We start from the raw sequence: 12,655 nt of genomic DNA on the forward strand, positions 1-12,655 counted from the left end.
AGCTAATTCTCCCCAAGTTGAGTCTGTTTTGCCTGTGATCATAATTGCTGAGTGATCTCCTTGTCCTTATCACAACTCACAAGCTCTTTCTTATATTTCTCTCTCCCCTGTCCAGTTTAGGAGGCAGTGATGGAATGGTTTTGGTGGGCATCTGGCACTCAGAATTAAATATTATTAAATGTTGATGTGATGATTTAAGTCAGACAGACATTGAGGGTGAAGAATAAGACAGAGAAAGGGTTTTGAAAGCCACAGTAAATATCAACATACAAATTTAACTACTACTATCCAGTACTTCTGGATGCCCTCAAATTGATAAGGAAGCATTGAAAGCAACTGCTAAACATTAGCACCAGAAAAATCCATCACCACCTATCACTATCATGAACACCATGAAGCTGGAAGATAATTAAAGGTGGATAGTTCTATGTTGCAGAAGACAACCCTCACAACAGCAACCAGATGGCAGTCATGAGAGGAACACTACTATCTCTTTATGAGACTCAGAATTGCTGAATAGTGGGTGATAAAGTGTCTGCAGAACACAGAATGTGTGTATACGTGAAACTGTTCATCCTCTTTTACAGCTGCTGAGGTGGAAAAGGTTTCATATTACTTAAGCAAATAACAGCCATGACAAAGAACACTGTTGTTTAATATCTTACTTAGAAATTGAGGGTATAAAGGTATTAGAAATAAACCAGTATTGCAGACTTCTACTACTGATAGCGTCATGGTATTACCTAGGAAGGAAGGAAGATGAAACTAGGAAAAAAAACAATTGCCTTGGCCATTTTGTACGGTAAAGAAACACTCTGTTTAACCCTTGGAATTCAGCTAAATTTAGCTCTATGTGCTGTCAGTACCATCCTAATCACCTTTGAGGTGGTTAGAAAGGAATTTTTCCTTTTGGTGCAAGGTGTCAGTTCTCAGTAGCCATAGAATTCAGTGCAAGGTTGATCCAGAAAATTCATTCTGTCTCTACCTAGCAGATACCCAGAATAGACGACGCTCAAGCTGAAAGTGTATTAAAAGAAATCCTCTCCAAGATAAGGAAAACATAGCTATAATAGTACAGTAAGCTTAGAAGAAAAACCACTGTCACAGCCACTCTTGGCACAAAGTGGTTATAGAGAGGTCTGACTGCAACAGTCCTGCCATTCCAAACTCCAAAGTCCACATGGCACATACTAGAGAACTGGCTGATTAGTAACCTCATAAGAAACTACTGACAAAGCTGCATAATTACAGTCATGCTTCTGGGGTCTTTCTGACACCTATGTAGCAAGATTCACACATCTGAAGACTGTTGTAACCTAAGCAGAAGACTGAGGTGTCCAGTTTAGGGTCGTGGATTTAAGATTTTTGGGGCAGAGTACATGTGTAGGAAACGTGGAAGAGAAGGGTTCCACAAAGGCAGATTTATTGAGAGAGCTAGATCGGTGCACTTACAATTATACACATTGATTTTTATGAGCATCCAAGCACATAAGGATGCTTAAAGATGTGCAGAGAAATGTGGAACATGGAAGATCCTTAAGGTAAGTAGTGAATTTCAATAGGTTTCTACAAACCTTAGATTATCAGTGCTGGAGCAGTTTTTCCTCTCAAAATAAGAATTAATGACTCCTTCTTAACTACTAATAGTCAAGACACTAAGTCACTATCAGATTGTTCAGAGATTTTCTTGATTACTATTTCAGGAAATTCTACCAGGATTTTGAATACTATAAAATTCAAACTCTGTTGTGTCTTGTTTTCATCTCGGATTATCAAACTTCTAGACAGAGACAGTTACAGAAAAACTATCTAATACCTGCTTTATCCTGGTTTATTCTGATAACATTCATTAAAAGAAAAGTTTGCTAAGGAACGTTGCAAAGCTCCCTCATCATGAAGATAAAACAAGAAAAAGAACAAGCTTGCTCTGATACACACCTTGACTACATAAAACACTAAGAAACAACTCAGAAAATATATGAACATTACAGATGCCACTAAACTGAATTAAAATTTTTAAAGTTACGAGTAGTTGTTGTAAATTTACACTTCCATTTGCACATTCCTGATTGCTTAGCAAGTAATAAAAATGAAAGGAGCATCTCAATGCAAACCAGTAACATTCCTTGCTTGAAAGCAAAATAGAAGTATGGAAAGAGGTGAGGAAATAAACAAGCTGAGAGGAAAAAAAAAAAGCAAAGGAAACCCAAAAAATTAGGAGAAGCAGTGGTCCTTGAGCATTTTCACTTTTAATGACTTTTATTCCACCCAGGAAGAGAAAGATATTTTGCTCTGTTTTTATACAAACCTCAAATATTTCCAAGTAGATGTGTGTCCAACCTTACTTATCGTTAAAAATAGTGTCAATACATTGCTCAACAGGTACTGAAAATCTTCAAACATCGGGATTTTATATCCAGTTAAAAAACCCCTATCCTCTTATAACATTCTTGCATTTAACTGCTAGCAGCTCATTTTTTAAAGTAAAAATTACGTTGTAAGGAGAAAAGATCTACAAAGTCAATGTGACAACTGTAACAGCAGAAATTAACAGGCTCTAGCCTTTTCACAAACTAAAAGCTCAATACCACACATCTCTATTCACTAAGCATCACTCAGTATATATTTTATACATATTTTCCCTAGCCAAAAGTCTCCAAAAATTTAAAATCACCTAAGTAGTGATTAGTGAAATACTCCATTACTTATCTTGAATATTTGCTAAATTTGACTTACGTTTATCATAACATTAAGTTTACTTCACACTGTGATTTGCAATTCCACCTTCATCAGAACCAATCAAAATTGTAAGTCGCAATGCTCTGAATTTTGCATAGGCATAATTCCTTCATTTGAAACAAAGCAAGTTTTCAAAAACAAATATTGACACAATGATAAAACTCCAAGTGGATTCTTACGTTCTACCTCTTTATCACAAACACCAATTCATTGCAACTTTTAGCACCTTTCAGTTAAGTTTTAGTTTTTCTAGGCTCATTTTGACGACAAAAACATTTATGAAAAAAAGCTCAATTTTATTACTCACAAAGCAAATTTTTCCTCAAAAAAAATCATAGAAGTGTATTCTATTCATTTTGGTTTAATCTTTGTGAAAGAGAAATAGTCTTATCAGAAAAAAAAAAACCCACCCTTGTGCAAACAAAGTAAATACCTAACATGTCCAGGGGACTAGGTTTTTTTTTTTTCAGTTGAAAATAATGCTTGTCAATGGCATTTTAGGCACAGAATAGATTCACACATCAGGAGGGAATTCTTAAAGCCAGTGTGTCTGAATTGTATGGACCTAATTAGCCATCAACTCAAGAAATAACTTACATAAGGAATACCTAAAAGCACAGCATAAAATCTCTTCATAGAAATATTTTCATGACATGTTGCCTGTAGATTGTGTGGTCAAGGTCTTAATTCAAACTTTTTATTGCTCTCTGCATAGTAACATTTGTAAAGGCAGACTATCCACTTTTACTCTGTTAAACGAAAACTGGTCTCCAAATAGGCCTTTTGATGCAAATGAGCAGACTTGCATCTATGACTTCTTTCCACCAGTCATTTCAATGCAGAACTAGAACTCAGTGAGCTCCAATTAGGAATTACTAACCTCTAACCATCACTTCAGTGTTTTTCCCTCTTCTTGAACTGTGTCTGTTTAGAAGTAGCAATTACTGAAAAACATTCTACTCACTAGAAAGTGTAGGCACCAATCCCTAAAGATTTCAAGACACATTTGTTTCCAACATTTGTTTCAAAGATAATTTCTTTTTTCATATAATAGGTTTGGCAAATTTAAAAAGACAGTATTTTTAGATATGAGCTTCTTGAGATACATACAGTCTGCAGACTTGCACTAGTTAAAACAATGGAAAACTGTGGAATAGGCACAAGCATTCCCACCATTCAGATGATATTCTCATACCTCTAGACTTGCACTCCCACTACTAGTACCACCTGTAATGCATAGGCACTGATAATCCCCATCTTAACACAAGTCCTTTTAAAAGAAGCCTCAGTAACTGATTTTTAAAGGCCTACAGGTGAGCAACCATGCAGATGGGAATCTGCAGGGAGTTTAAAACTTAAATGATTCCTAAATGTTACTGCTTCAACTAGATTGAAATAATGAGCCTGCTTAACTACTTTGAAAAGATGACATATTTATGTCATATATCCATCTTCCCTATCAGAATCAGATCTGAACCCAAAGAACAAAGATAAAAATTGCATCAATACAAGCATCTGAAAAGCTCTATGCACTTGTTACCAAATCATTAGTTCAAACTTACTCCTTTTTGAAAACTTTGTGTACTACTATCATCGAAGACTTAAATTGGTGTTTTGATCTTGATTTATCTCCTACTCCAAAAGGTCTTTTTGCTATGTTTCTATCCTTGTCCAAGAAAAAAAAAAAAAGACAAAAAAAAGAAAACCCAATATTAAAAGCAGACAAAAGCTTAGTAACACTTGGAACAAATGCAAGGAGAAAGTGGAAATCTTTAATGAAAGGGTTAATATACTATTTAATTTTTAATTTCACTGTTGATTACAAGAAAAAAAAAGATTCATCATACATTTCTCAAAAACCTTCTTTAGCTTAAGGCTTGCAAAAATGAGTAGCTGCCTCATGATTAGAAACAGATACAGTAAAGCTTAATCATGTTTAAATCAGTGCATGCATTAAAAAGCTGTTATTTAGCAAAGGGCTGTACCTAGCATCACTCCTACCACAACTAGAATTTAGCTAGTATTAAATTAAAAAAAACCAGAGCTTTGGGGTTATTCACTTATAAACTTCTCAAACCACACAGCTTCTCTCAGCCATGACTTAAAAAAAAAAAACAAACCACAAACAAAAAAATAATCAATATTAAAATAATGCAAATTAACAGATCTCTCAGAATAGCATCAACTGTTAAAAAAAGGTAAATACCTATCACAGTTAAAACTTATCAACTTGCTGTCAAGCATGAGTCCACAAGCGACCTGAGTGAAAGCATAAAGACACAAAACCCTCACTTCCAAGTCTTCAGTCTTCTTCCTCACGTGGGATACAGAGAAATAACCAACTTGGAGCACAGAATAGAAAGTTTCATTCATTTCTGTTTTGCCTGAGAAAAGTGGCACTGAATGACTCAGTTACGTTCATAACAAATTAGGAAAAAGTTAGCAAAGTAAATCTACAATATGTCCTACCCAAGGCTCCTGCTTTCCAGTATCTTACAGGCAATATAATTTTAAGAAATTGTGCATAACTCACAAAAGAGGCAAGTTACTCTGGTCCCTTAGAGTACTCTACACAAGGAAATATTAACAGGAATTCAAACTGATTCATTTCACATAGCACTTCTCTAAAACAAACAAAAAAACCCCCACACATATTTAAACTACTTTCAAAATCATACTCTATACATTCAAAACCAAACCACATTTTACACTCTCCATTAAGTCATGAGGACCCAATGGACACAGAGCAATTGTCTCACCAAAAAATTAGACTTTTCAAACTAACACTGAGGTACATCATCAGGTCACATATGAATACCTTTCACTGTCACTGCATAAAACTCCTGGTCAGAACTCCTGGCCATTTACGCTAGATTTTGCTCTTCCCTTTCTGTTCTGAAATCTACTAGTAAGGAATTGATTAGCTCCTCTGGAAAATCCTACTCTCCCTCTCTGTATAGGAAACTTAAAAGATAAGTCATTTAAACCAGATTGTTTACACTGAAAAATGCCCACAGAATCACTATTGGTCATCAAGTCTCACTATTCTAAATACAATATATACAACCAGAAGCTCCTAGGCAACAGTTTGCAGTACAGGCACATGTTGGCTGCAAAGTTAACCCAGTGGGCCAACAATCATCTTTGAATAGTTTAAAATTGATCCAGTTGGCCGCGGTTGTATGTGCTAAGGCACATACAACCAAAAGCCACATGCAGGTTACTGCATCTTCACAGATGTCATGCTCACTGCAGTCCCTACAATAAGCAAGACATACCTTAGATCAAGCCGAGCCTGGAAAAGCAAGGAAAACAACAGAGGATTGTCAGCTCTGAAGCAGTCTAGTAAAAGGGCTTTCATTTAAGCTCATAAATAGTACACATAACAATCACACCAACTAGGTTGAAAATATTGCCAAGTTTAGTCAGCTGAGGGTAAATGTGAACATTTCTATCTGTAATTATCTGGAAGAAAAGTATACTTTATCTATAAAACTGTTACCCACTGGCAGTTTCTTGTAAATGCACCTGCAATCTCTCAAACGTTTTGAAAACCAGTAGTCTAAAAAGCTCAGACACTCAAAAAGTTATTCAGGCACTTAATTTTTACTATCAGTAGTTCAACTGAAATAAACATCATTGCCAATAGCACGAAGTAGGCTCCTACACAGGTTCAGAGGCTTAACTACAGAAGTATGGAGCTAATGCAATTAAAATCTTATTTCTTTTCATAACAACTATAAGAAAGCTGGTAACTTTTCTGCAAAGTCTAGTTAATTATGATAAACATGTAAGGCTGATCTAAAAATTGGTAAGTTTTGTTAAACACCTCACTAACAAAACTACAGCAGTACAATCTGCCATAAACATGAAAAAAACCCACTGGTATTTGAACCTATGAAGCACTGGGAATGGACAAATACATTAATCAGACAAAAAAAATTTTAAAAGCCACAGACACCAGTCAGCCTGCAACTCCAGAAAGGCTGTGCTATGTTCACAAATACAATCACAAAGGCTCCTTCACGCTATCACCAGCCCACTTTTTTGAAAGAGCAACTGTCAGCCAACAGTGATACTGTCAAAACCCAAGCAATACAAGTAGGGAGCTCTAATTATGATAAGTATTGCAAAATGTAGGAAATAATCACAGAAACCCCTCATCTTGGCATTCAGGAAACAGTCTGCAACAAGCAAAACTGAAAATACCCAAAGCAATTCTTTTCGGGCTACCACAGACTTAACCATCTTAGAATCGATTTCAAGACATTTTCGTGGCCATGCCACCGGCCAGCACCTGGGTGCAGGAACCGGAGCAAGCTCTAAGGCAACGTGATTTCTCAGAGGTTTCTGTTAATAAACAACCAGGACCAGAGCCAAGCCAAGAGCAAGTGTGAATTTCCTCCTTTTCCCCGGGAACACGCACATGACCAGCCTCCACCCTCGGAGCAAGGAGCGGGCTGTCACACACAAACAGGGCTATAACCTGCCTCTCCACCCCCCCCCCGCCGCTTTCAAACCAGACGCACAGCACTAACCAGCCAAAGAGAACATGACAAGGGGTAGTGGTAGGGTGTGGTTTGAGTATGACTTTTTTTGAAAAGAGTAAAAACCCAGGCTCTGTCAGCCACCAGAAACACCCATTGCATTAGGAAGGCATTACCCGCTGCGTTTTTCCGGTAAAACATGTGAACTCAGGACTACGAACCTGCTCCTGATATTTACTTTACACAGAGGGCTGGCAGCCTTCACACACAGGCAGCCAAAGCAGAGGCTCCGTCTGTCACGCCCTGGGAAAGCTACCCCGGAGATTGCACCAGCGGCCCGCAGAGCCGCTCAAGTAGAGCAGGTTGCTTTGTAAGAGGCACCTTCTGCACAAAGCTGAGTATTTAAAGAAACAAACCAGCGGCCAACAGCAACAACAACAAAAAAAAAGCTCACCAGCAGGCTTCTCAGTCCTCTTAACAGCAGCCGCCTTTCGGCTCTGTTTAAGTCACAAACACAAAAAAAAGCCCACAAAGGTAACTCGTTTGGGGGGGTGGGGGGAGATGTAGATTATGTATTACCACCCTTGCCCGCCCTCTTTCGCCACCTTCAGCTCCCAGAGTGGTTTCCTGCCTCCAAGCCGTTTGTCCCGCAGGGTCAGGCCGGCATGTGCCTGCGGGAGGGGCGGGAGGAGGGGAGGACTCCGGCCCTGCACGCCCTTTCTCTCCCTGGCCGCTGCAACCTGCCTTCAGCCTAGTCGCTCCTTGCCCCTTGCCGTGCCCGACACTCGATCCCCGGCCCTCCCCACCGAGGTGCAGAGCCTCCTTCCCGTCCAGAGCGGGCCGCGCGTCAACGGCGAGCGGGGGGAGGCCTGTGCCCGAGCCCCCCGGCCAGGGCTGGAGGGCGGCGCAGAGGCCAGGCTGGCCGCGGGGCGGAGGCGGGCGCGGCCTGGCCCGGGCGCGATGTCTCACCTCCCCGGCGGCCCCGAGGGGGTGGTGGGCCGGGTCGAGCCGCGGCGGGCCGGCCGGCCGGGCGGAGGGGACCACGAGGGGGTCGCTTACCTCGGTGGGATCGCTGATCTCGAACAGGTCCAGCCGGTTCGCGTTCCAGTGGTTGATGATGTCGGCGAGTTTGCGCCGCTCCTCCTCCCGGCTGCCGCCGCCGCCGCCCGACATCCTCGCCGAGCCCGCCGCCGGGGAGCCGAGCCGGGGCCGGGCCCTCTCCGCCGAACCCCGGCGAGGGGCGGAGGCGGGGACGGAGCGGGGGGTCCCTCAGTCTCGGCTGGGGAGGGGAGGGGCCGGCTCTCTCTTCAGCCACTGCCGGCGCGGGCGCCGCGGAAACGCCCCGGGATCGCGCCGCCGACAGCGATCGGCCCCGGAGGACAGCGGAGAGTGAGAGAAAGAGAAAGGGGGAAGGGCGGGGAGGAGGAGGAGGAAGAATGCCCCTAGTCGGCGGCGGCGGCCGCTGTGTCTCCCGACTCGGCAGCGTCTGTCCCTGCTCGCCTGCCCTGAGCCGAGCGAAGCCGCCGCTGCCGCCTATTCTCCGCCCCGGTATCGCCCTCCCCTCGCTCGCTCGCTCCCTCACACACCGTCCCGTGCGCGCCCCCGCCCGGCCGCCCTCCTCCTCCCGGGGTGCGCGCGCGCGCTCCCGCCGGCCGTCACCTCCCGGCCGCGCGCCTCAGGAGGACGCCCCCTCCTCTCCCCTCCCCTCCCGGCGCGGGGAAGGGGCGGGGGGCGAGGCGAGGCGGGGCGGGGCGCGGCCAGGTGCGGTGGGTGCCGCCGCGCGGGGCGCGGGCGCGGGGGGTGGCGGCCGGGCGCGCGCGGCGGCCGTGGCCGTGGCCGCGGCCGGAGGCGGGCGGGGCGCGAGGGTGCCGCGAGGACGTCCCTCGGCTGCAGCGGGAGCCCTGGTTGCGAGAGGGGCCCGCGGTTCGGCTCTGGCGGCAACAAAGGGCCTGGGCGGCCGCGGCAACAAAGACCGTGCAGGCGGAGGCTGGGGCGACCTCGCGGCTGCCTCTCCGCGCCAGAGCGGGAACGTCCCCGCGCCCAGCCCTCGCTGCCCACGCCCGCCCTGCCCGCGGGCAGAGGTCAGGACGCACGAAGGGAGGACGACCAGATCAAGGCCGCTGCGAAGCGAAGCGGGGGAAGTACCTCCAGCCCGTCGGCGAGCCTAGCTGCGCCTCGCTGCGCTTCAGCTTCTCCCTTGCAAAGCCAGGGAAATAAACGCTTGAGTGCTGCTCCGTTTGATAACAATGTTTACAGAGTGTTTTTGGAGCACTACCTGAAAGGAATTGTCTAAAAAGACTGTACTGACCGAAATTACCTCAATTTGAGAACAACCTGAGATGAAGTTAAAGCCTCAGATAGGTTTTAATGTTTTTTAGATAGCTAATTTATGTGTGGTTTCTCACAGAAGGTGTCTGTTGGATCTAAGAGGCATTGTCCACTGTGTAGACTGAGGAATCCAGTACAGCTCTGGAGGGCTGGCTTTGTTTTTTAACCCACTGATGTAAATAATGCATCCTGATACTTCAGAGACAGTAGTATTTGTTTTGCATTGGGCATGCTGAGAAATTCTTTCCTTGAGCAATCATATGTGAACTCACTTGTCCAAAATGTGTATGGGTTTCTTCAGATGGCTAAAAAGGAGGAAATACTGTTTCTTTTTAGTGTACCTTACAAAGTATTTCAAGTTCCTCTTTGCTGAGGGAATTCAGATGAATGGGTTTTGCCGATGAAGTTTTGACTGGCTGGATTATTTGAAGAAGATTCCTCAGAGGCCTTATCTACATTAAGCAATTAAATTACTGTTTTTATTCAGCAGTATAGCTCCTGTATAAGCACCAGCAGTTCTGGTTTTACAGGTGAAGGTCAGTTACACTTTTGCCCTACATCTGTAACTGTGCCACATTAGAACTTTACAGTTCCAAGGACAGAAGAGATCCTATTACTCATGTCCTAAACTGTGGGAGCTGTTGAAAGCCCTTCTGAGAGCCCTTGGAGAACTTGGAGGGGAGGGACAAAATCTCAAATTCTTGTAATATCATAATCTAAAAGTGTGGAGAGAAAGAAGGAAAAAACTCAACTGGAGAAACATAGTTAGTCTTACATAAAAGGGAAAAAATATATTATGGATTTTTTTTTCCATCCCCAGAAAGAATGTCCAACTAGGTAACTTTGGATGTTCTGGCAGTGCCTGCAAAGAGCAAGAAACCATATAAAAGCTGCAATGCAGTAGGCCACAAGTCCAGCAGATAGCTACATGCTCTGTCACAGATGATGTTTATGGAGTGTCATGCTGATTTGTATGCTTGGCTCTGTCAGGGTATTTGGTGTAATGGCATTGTTCAAGACACAGGATGAGAAACAGTGGCTGTATTACTTCAGGACTACAATAGGTACAAAATGTGCATAGATCACCATTTTACTATTATAGGCTACATAGGTAGCATTGCTTTTCCTGGGGAAAAGAGCATTTGGTCTGGGAAAACTGGCTGCTAAAGGTAGTTGATTTAGCATTTACTGGCTTGTGTTTTCAAATGCTGGGGAGCAATAGGAGTAAAAATATCACTGTGCTGGATCCACGTGGTGCGTATAATCAGCTGTGAATTTATTTATTTCCATTCTAACTGCAGCTAGTCAGCATTTCTAAACCGTAGCTAGACTCCAGCCTGGGCACAAACAGATCCCTCAAACTGAGCAGGAATGGAGCAGGCTAATAAAGTTTAGATATAAGTTCTCAGAAATGTCACTACAATGTATTTCTGTAGTGGCAGGACCAATGGAAATGCTACTGATGGTCAGATACCAGCAGCAACCACAATGCTGATTAGCTCTGCAGAGTTGGACAGTGCTGAGGCAGTACTGAAAGAAATCAGGCCTGCTTGTACCTGCAGAACAAGCTGTTGCTATCAACAGTCAAACGGCGGCAGCTTTAGTGTGGCATCAGGGTTTAAGAAAAATCATAATGTAGACAAGAATTTAACTGAGTGAACTAGCAGGACAGTATGCATATGAAGATTGTACTGTGAGAGAGAGCATAAGCCCCAATCTCTTTGGAAAAGCTACTGTGCAGCATGCTAAAGCATCAAATTATAGTGTACCAGCTAGTTTACGGTGGAATATGTGTGCTGCTTCACTTTCAGTCCCTATTTTTTTCATAGGGCTGTTGCAATGGGAAGTAAAACAGCTGCTGTAAAGCCTGGCAAGTGACATAATTCCAGTGAACGGTTGTAAAAGAAAAAACCCCAAACCAGAGATATTTACAAATGGAAAGCATTATACACATAAATTATGAACAGGGTTGTGTGTTCAATCGATCATCAAGACATCTTCCGTTTAAGATGTTGTATAAAGTTACTTGAAACTATTAAGTTGATTTTTCCTCTGTATTCTTTCTGAGATTTTTGTCATTTACATAGTGAGAAGACAGGATCCTACTTGAGGAGTTTTCAGTTCAACCCAGCATTTCTGTAGGTAGTCTCACTGAAGCCAGTAGCAGCTTTAACTCTGTAAGTGATACGGAATAATAAATAGAGTGAGAGAAGCAAAATAATTGGGAACAAAAACTGCTTTACTTGCAAGTGATAATGAAAAATGTTTTTTACTTCTTTCATTACTGAACAATGTTCTTTTCTTTTTTAAGATGCTTAAGATAACTAAGCTACCGTAAGCCATTATTGTGATTGTTTGTTCAGCACTCCAACTATAATATGTATTTTACAGAACAAATAAGATAAATGCCCTTCCCCATAGAGCTTGCAAGCTCAGTTTTATCACAGGTGAAAGCTTGAAGAGAACTCCATGAAGAAGAAACACAGATATGTAAGGAGGCCTTTGCAGTCCTCTCGGTTCCTCAAGCCATCAAGAAGTGCCATGCCCACGTTGTTACTTCCAGAAAGAGGGTCATATCTGTACAGCATCTCTCATTAATCATATTGGCATACATCTGTCCCTGGGGGATCTGGTGATTATAAGGAACGACAGGATCCCTTTAGTTCTGCTCCTTGGCTAGTGCAGTCTGTGCAAACAGTTCTCTTGCATAGGGAAGGTTTGCGTGAAGGTAGGGTCGTGGTCTGCTGATCTCCTGGCTGCTTGCCAGCTGCCCATATGGTTGCCAGAATGCAACATTAAGTTTCTGAGGCAGTGTACATCTGATGTGTAGTGCTACGCTGGATAAATCAGCACACAGTGGGAAGTTATAAATTCATAGATAAGACAGAAATTATTAAAGTAACCCTTCTCATGGCTTCCCAAGTGTGCACACCTTTCTGGAGCAGAAGCATAGGAGCTGTAATTTTGCATAACGCCACACAGAAGCTTATGTTGGAGCCACACTGCCACTGCAAACCTGGGTCATCACACTGCAGTCCTTACATAGGTGGCACACCCACTGAGGTAAATAAATCAGCTGGAATACGGATTGCAGCTTTGGG

General features: G+C 43.2%; 1 protein-coding gene across 16 annotated transcripts in view; it reads right to left on the reverse strand.

Annotated features, from left to right (window-relative positions):
• AFDN (afadin, adherens junction formation factor) overlaps positions 1-8,844 on the reverse strand; it is a 122,315-nt gene extending 113,471 nt beyond the window's left edge. For 4 of the 16 annotated variants that reach the window (XR_009818328.1, XM_061991596.1, XM_061991588.1 and 1 more), the window contains exon 1: positions 8,286-8,840. Coding sequence is in view for 15 of the 16 variants with exons in the window: in XM_061991596.1 (XP_061847580.1) it covers positions 8,286-8,399 (114 nt within the window). In the remaining variant the exon portion in view is untranslated. Of the gene's footprint in view, positions 1-8,285 lie in introns of all 16 variants that reach the window. The other 12 variants (XM_061991594.1, XM_061991589.1, XM_061991590.1 and 9 more) reach the window with 5 other exon arrangements.
• Positions 8,845-12,655: the final 3,811 nt, after the last annotated feature.

The sequence above is a fragment of the Colius striatus genome, chromosome 2 (genome assembly GCF_028858725.1).
Source record: "Colius striatus isolate bColStr4 chromosome 2, bColStr4.1.hap1, whole genome shotgun sequence".
Taxonomy (NCBI): domain Eukaryota; kingdom Metazoa; phylum Chordata; class Aves; order Coliiformes; family Coliidae; genus Colius; species Colius striatus.